The sequence below is a fragment of the Amphimedon queenslandica genome, unplaced genomic scaffold, assembly GCF_000090795.2.
Source record: "Amphimedon queenslandica unplaced genomic scaffold, v1.1 AMPQUscaffold_12438, whole genome shotgun sequence".
NCBI lineage: Eukaryota > Metazoa > Porifera > Demospongiae > Haplosclerida > Niphatidae > Amphimedon > Amphimedon queenslandica.
In genome coordinates this window covers 1-7,302 of record NW_003547325.1, presented here as the reverse complement: position 1 = coordinate 7,302, position 7,302 = coordinate 1, and the positions used below count along the sequence as shown (strand labels likewise).

Here is a 7,302-nt window from a genome sequence, read left to right as displayed (position 1 = left end):
TAAAAAAGTGATAATTGTAATTTTATTAAAATAAGTTAATTGTACCTGTTGATATGCTAATGCTGTCCTTACATTCACTTGACATGGGCAGTGCCAGTTTAAAGGTGTATCCATTACAAGAAGAGAGGTCTTCAGTATAATTGTATACATTGTTGTATTCAGTAACGTTAATTGTTTCATTAACTGTTTGAAGTGAATCAGTGATACTCAGAATAAGTGTACTGTTGATATTTGGATTACTAAGTTCCCATGATACTGTAATGCTGTCAGGTGTAATAGATAGGAATTCAAACTGATCTATAACTAATTAAACTGTAAGAATATGTTACATCCATTAATAGTACCTTGATCTAGTCTGTATACAATATTAGTCCATCCTGATACTGCATCATAGCAGTCTATGTCAGTAACATTACCAGTATTAGATAGTGGATGATTGATATAGTACCCACTGCCACTATTAATACCAACACCTGCTCCATATTCTGTCCATTCTATGAGTCCACACTTGTATATAAACACAGCATATGTGGCATTACTTTGATAAGCTAATACAACCTGAAAATGATTGGACTACAAAAGAATTATTAATATAAGTTATAGATACTATTAACCTCAGTATAGTTGCAATATCTATCACCATATGGACATAGGTCATACCAGTAGACCCACAGTATCCATTCAACAGATACACTACTACCAGTTGAAGTAGATAAGTAATTATTGACTTGATTACACAATGAAAGATTTGTTGTTGGAGTTACAATAGCATAACGTGCTTCACCTCTCCCAGTTAAGTCATTGTCATCCCAAAATGCTGCGATGACTGGAGTAATAATAGGAAAAGAATCAGGTCTGTATTCAGTAAAGCTTGTTCCTAAACTAATCAATCCATGAGTACTTATCTATAGATAGAGTTATATCATACTGATTCTATATAAGATTAACTAACCCATGCTTCAGTGTGACATGATGATCCAAATCTTAATGGGGATGGCAGTGGCACATTTACAGCCCAATCAAGATCATCATCAAGTATTGAATAGTCAGTAGGATGAAGGAAGGGAAGATAGTTACCCTCAGAGCTAACAAGGAGAATATTGAAGTAGATAAGTATCACAAACACTATCATCTTTCACTGCATTAACTGATCTAGGGCTAGTGAATTAGTGATTCAGCAGTTGACAGCTATTTGATGATTGTGCATGTATAAATAGCTACAATTTTGGCTTATAGCTTTCATTGCACACACAATCGCTCAAATGTTGATCTACAAATGACCTCAGTGATTTAACTTATATATTAATATTTACATGAATGCACCATAATTTTGCTTACTAATTGTTACAGGTGGGGTGCACTGGTGGGGAAATTTATGCTTTTGATAGTGTCATCAACAGCAATGGTGGCTCTATTATCAGAGGAGTTTTAACATTTTTATTGCTTCATTTCACAATGCTGAGTTGTGGCTACCTTTAGTGAAATATACAGATTAATTTTCAGTCATTAGTAAAACGAGACACCTACGGTGCATGGCCTCGCCCCTATAGCTGCTATGGTGCATGCCCGCACTTCAATAACTGTTTGATTATCAGCATGAAGAGAGTCTGCTCAACACTAGCTTCCTACAGTTGCACTTGCTCTTGAATACCTGCAGAAGCAGCAGCACTGCAGCACATACATGCAAGCAGCTCCAGCCCCTCCCATGCATGTAGATTGAAAGGTGTGGCATTCCATGACTGGATGGAATGAGTGTCAGCAAGAAGACCATGTGAGAAAGAAGCTTCACTTTTTCTTTACTAATCAGCAATATATGATAAACTTGCTGACAAAAAAAGTTGCTGCCTTTGTATATTTGAGATAGTATAGGTACTTTAGTACCTTTAACCCAGCAAGTGTTGCTCTAGCGCTGCACAAACGAGTGACCTCAACAATTTCAAGTAAGTATAACTCTTCATCAAGTAAGATTTAGAGAAATCTGTTCATAATTTTTGAAGGCCATGTTATAATCTACTGAAAAATGCTACCAGCTATCTCTAAAGTGCCAACACAACGGAATTTGGCCCAACTACTCGATTTTCTTACTTTGAAGCTTCTGTACCTAGCACTTGTATTTGAGCAACACAAAACAGTTAAGAAAGACTTTTCCACGTCAAAAAGAAAGATCTAGGAGCTTAGAATACGCTGTGCTAAAGTTATTGTTTATTAAAAACAAATTTCAGTTGTACAGAATGAATGAACGAGAGCACTAAAGTGCGTACCCTCGACACAATCTGTATGTAACAGTTTCAATAAATTAAGAGAAAATAATTGGTGAAAGTTTTGAGACAAAGAAGAAGCTTCAGCATGTACTAAATTTATTAAAACTTAGTGAATGTTTTGAGACAGACTGAGAATTTTTTGTTTTTTTAAACAAAGAGCTCCAGCATATTTGCTGCACTGCTGCTAGCTGCAGCAATGTAAAGGTGTGGCTCCAATGAAGGTGTGGCTCAATCAAGCCATGCTCCACCCCCAACACAGTAAATGGTGGCACATGGCCCTAAGTGGTGAAGAAAGCTTTGGTTTTTCTCGACTTTTAAACAGTTTAGCATACATTTGTTAGGCTCTATTTGTTGCATACAAACTGCTATCTAGTCCCTAATGTTAAAAGACTCTGGCCGCTACCTCGGGAGAAGAGAGCCTCGTCTAAACTCACAAGATATGAAAGTTTGGGCTATCATATCTTTAAAACGAAGAAGATTGGAGCAATTCCTCTCATATTAATGAAAGATGAGGCTTTGCTTTATTGTTTTATCTGCCCTGTTGCTCTTTTGCTTTCACTACGAAAGAGCTGCAGGAGAGCCGACTACGTTTGGCGACTTTGCCAGCTTATTTTACCACGGAAAAGACAATCAAGGATTCCCAAGACGGAGAATAACTTTTTCTAGAGCCAGTGTTGATTATAAGACTCTCTAGGACAAGACAAGAAAGCAGCATCAGCTCAAAAGTGGAGGTCAAAGCGAACACACAGACAGGACGACTGCTTTACCCTCGACCAACGCCTACGCAGTCTCGGGTAACAACACCTACGCGGTCTCGGGTAATGAATGAATGACACACACACACGAGTGCACTATAGCACATGCCCTCGCCACAATCAGCATGACATAACTGCAGTATATTACTCTTATAGATACGATTATTAACAATCAAAAGATCAATCAAAACAACAGAATCAAACATTTATATACTATGACACAAATTATGAAATAGTTTCACATTAACACAAATTATTAAGAAGGGATCTATTACAGACAAGACATACAACCAATAATTAAGTCTAGGCACACATTACATTTATTACAATTCAGCGTTCTACAGTCACGTGATTTCTGGGATACTACAAAAACACAAATGAAACATTAATTTGTTCTTCAGAGGATGCTGCTCTTACTGTTACTGTACACATTAGCTTGCTCAGCCTTGCATTGCTTGCTGCAGCAATTAAAGGTGTGGCTCAAATTAAGCACCGCCTACTTCATAGTTACACACAATGGACAGTTACTGGTAAAAAGCTTCAGTTTTCTACACTTATACACAGTTTATGACACAATAATCAGGCTCTATTTGTTGTATACAAACTTGATAGTAAGAATCTACAGTTTAAAAGACTCTGACAGATCTTCCTGGAGAACAGGACCTCGTGTAAACAGTCGCGGTAAGCGATGTTTGAGCTACCATATCTCAGAAATTAAGAATTTAAGACAAATTTCCTACATATTAAATGAATAAAAACTTTCAATCTATCGTTTGGTATGTTCTATTGCATTATTACCTTCGTCATGAGAGAGTTACCCGGAATCCTGACTACGTTTAGCAACATTACTGGCTCATAGACAGATGAAGAAGTAAACTGAAGAAAAACTACTTTTGGCAATTATTTTAGTTGACAGTGGGACTCCACAGGACCTGAGCAAAGAGCAGCAAGGATTTGAAAACAGAGAAAAAGACGCCATATTGCGAACACACACACACACACTGACACGACGAGCGCAGTACCCTCGCCTATACGCCTACGGCGTGGGCGAGGGCAACAACAACCATAGTATGTAGTATCTATGCAACAACTACCTATACCTCGCGTAGGCGAGGCCAATGAGCATCGCAATCATGAAATTCAGTATTTTGATAATTATGACTGATGTATTTAGATTAATACTTAACTATATAACTAGGCCAATATAATAATAGTAGTAATAGAAAAAGGACCAACTAAGCAGTAAAGTTTTTATAATTTTGAAATTATAAAATAGAGAATTTTGTCCTTAATTTTGGCAAATTTTGACCCAAGACCATGTACTATAGTACATAGACTTAATTTGATCAGATTTTTGAGCAACTTTAGAAATTTGTAAAAAATCCAATTTTGATCGGAATCACTTCAAACTTTCTACTCTACATAAAAACATGTATATGTACCAGGACAATTCTAAAAATGGAAAATTCTACTGGGACTTTGGTTAGATTTTTGAGTAACAATAAAAATTCATAAAAAATTCAATTTTGATCAAGGTCACTTTAAATTTTCTACAAAGGACCATTAACATACAATTACTGATAAGATTCAAATAACATGTTACATAATGTCACTCACTTGATGTAGTGTCTGTATTTGGATTCTGTTATACTGTTTGTGTGTGTAAGGCAACAGGGAAATATTGTAATAGTGATTGTTTATATGTTTTGATTATGTTGTTCACTGGATAGTCTTACTCATTAACATAGTGTAAAGATATACTGTTAGTTGTAACAAAAAGCAGGGACCTCTAAGCTGTATTGTACCATACAATTGAACCCAGTACTATTGACATTGCCTAGAATCTGTTGTTGATCTGTTTTAAAGCATTTGTTTTTACTTAATTTATCTATTTTTCTTGTTAATACCAGTTACCATTATTTTTATTATAATTTTTAAATGTTGGCCAATTATGCTTGTGGCCAAAGGTATACAGAGTTTAATTTAATAACAGTAATAGCATTACATATTTTGAGTATTATAATCAAGTATTCAATGTGATGTTGTGTTGTGTTTGTGTAAGTGTGGGGATTTCATGTATTTAATGTCTTTGATATGTGCATCAATGTGTACATTGATCTGTACAAGTACATATGCTTTCTGCAAGTAAGCAAATAGACAGCATATGTTAAGTGAGAAATGAAAGGATATGGCATACATATTTATGCATATCATTTTTGGCCTCGGCAGCAATTAGCGTGGGCGAGGACTATGTTTATAAAATACATAGATATGATTGTTATCTGTTTACCATTTGCTTGATTTTATTTATGACTTGATTATAAGGTACAATGTACTTGTATGCAATATTTCAATAATGTTTGTATCATAGCTCATTCATAGTTTACACCTGTACATAGTCTGTTTGTCTTTCAATGCTTTTGTGTTGATAATAACTTCAATACTTATTTGTTAAGTCTTCTTTACTATGAGCATAAATTCATGCAACCTTTACACATATTGAACTACAATACTTAAAATACATGTGTGTGTGTATTTATGAGTTACAATTAATGTATCATTTAAAACGTTCAACTTTATATGGGCAAGATGAAACTTGAGGCCTTGTTTCTGGGACATCATATACAGTTGACTTATCAGTAGTACTGATACTAAGAGAAGTATAGTTGCTGTAGTTGGCATTAGTTGATGGTATTTCATTGTTTATCATGTCATATGTTGGATTCTCTTTTGTATTAACTGGAATCTCATAAGTTTCTGGAGTATGATCAGGTATAGAGTTGTCAGACCTTGCTTTACCTTTATAGCATTCAAATGATAATAACAATAATAATGATAAATAATGTAATGTGTCTCCTTTTACCTTTTTTCCTCAGTATTATAATCATTGCTAGTGATAGTATGAGAACAGCAATTGTTGTGAGTCCAAGGAGAACTCCCAGTACTACCTGTGATTGACCTATTGAAAGTGTACATTGAACATTCCATTATACTGTGCTAAGTAAACATACTTTGATAACCAACATTAGTAGTATTAGTTGTAATAGCAGCAGTAGTAGCAGTAGTAGTAGTAGCAGCAGCAGTAGTAGTAGTAGTAGTAGTTAGCATTGCTGAACTATACATTGAGAATATCAATCCTTTGCTGCTTGTTTGGTATATAATAAACTCTTCAGTGCTTGAAAATGTAATACTCACTATATAATTGTAAATAGAATTTATAATAGCTCTTTACTAACCTGTGTCTGATGGTATCAGGGGTATAATTGGTTCAATCCAGTCCACTGTATATTCTATAACTATTGCTGGTGTCAGTATCTTTATTCCATTCTCAATATCATGTGCATATACAGTGTATGTTCCATTATCAGTAAATGAATAACATGTTCCATTAGTTTGCATTGATTGTGGTATCAGTGTTGTTATCATTAACTGACATTCATTAAGCACTTCAGTAACACAAATAAAGCAGACAATATCTTCATCCCTCTCTATTATTATATCCTTTACATTATATGTATCTATAACAAGTACGTGCATACACTTACCATACATTGATAAATTTATCTTACTTATTTCTGTTGAAGTACTAGTTCCATATGTACCAATTGCTGATACTGTTAGGTAATACAATGAATGATCATTTAGTTTTATATTCCAGTGTATAATATAAAACTCATCAATATATTGAAGACTGTTAATATCTAATGGACCTAATGTATTTAAAGTATTAGCTCCAACCAAAAGCAACTGAATATTATTTATGAAGAACTGATGTATCTAGTAATATAATTAATCTTATAGTGTATAGTGTAAATACTCTTACTTGAAATTTTATTATTAATGTTTCATTGGTTAGATATAATGCAGATACATTGCCAGGATTTGGTGCTTCTATAAGAATAATGATAACAGAAATAATTACAAAATTAGTTGTACCTGTAGATATGATTCTAATGCTTTGTTGATTGCAACTTGGCATAGACAGTGTCAATTCAAAAGTATATTCATTACAAGGACACAGGTTTTGAGTATAAGTGTATACATTATGTCCAGTAACATTAATTGTATCATTAATTGTTTGAAGAGAGTCACTGATACTCAGAATAAGTGTACTGTTAATATCCTATGAAGCTCAAAAATATATATAAACCTTACAAACTACCAAAGGGTAGAAAGAAGGTAGGGTTGGTAACTTTCGTATGGGCCACACCCCCTAAGCTTGCAACACAAATAAATGGTGGTCAAACTGAACCCGAGGCTAGCAGAGCTGCATTTCCCCCGAGCAT

At 34.5% G+C, this 7,302-nt stretch overlaps 1 protein-coding gene and 1 long non-coding RNA gene across 3 annotated transcripts in view; both read right to left on the bottom strand.

Annotated features, from left to right (window-relative positions):
- The window catches only part of LOC109587818 (uncharacterized), an 8,701-nt gene extending 1,405 nt beyond the window's left edge, over nt 1-7,296 (bottom strand). Inside the window, exons 1-7 of one of the 2 annotated variants that reach the window (XM_020004041.1) lie at nt 6,953-7,296; nt 6,840-6,907; nt 6,586-6,793; nt 6,253-6,534; nt 6,028-6,210; nt 5,880-5,975; nt 5,435-5,815 (exon numbers count right to left, since the gene is read on the bottom strand). In XM_020004041.1, the coding sequence (XP_019859600.1) occupies nt 5,574-5,815; nt 5,880-5,975; nt 6,028-6,210; nt 6,253-6,534; nt 6,586-6,793; nt 6,840-6,907; nt 6,953-6,995 (1,122 nt within the window). In that variant the 5' untranslated portion in view covers nt 6,996-7,296 and the 3' untranslated portion in view covers nt 5,435-5,573. Of the gene's footprint in view, nt 1-5,434; nt 5,816-5,879; nt 5,976-6,027; nt 6,211-6,252; nt 6,535-6,585; nt 6,794-6,839; nt 6,908-6,952 lie in introns of those variants that run through there. The other variant, XM_020004040.1, reaches the window with a different exon arrangement.
- LOC109587819 (uncharacterized) lies at nt 3,172-4,073 on the bottom strand. Its single transcript, XR_002187809.1, has 3 exons — nt 3,815-4,073; nt 3,434-3,752; nt 3,172-3,379 (listed from the first exon to the last, which is right to left on the bottom strand). It is a non-coding gene; the product is annotated as an uncharacterized LOC109587819 (long non-coding RNA).
- Nucleotides 7,297-7,302: the final 6 nt, after the last annotated feature.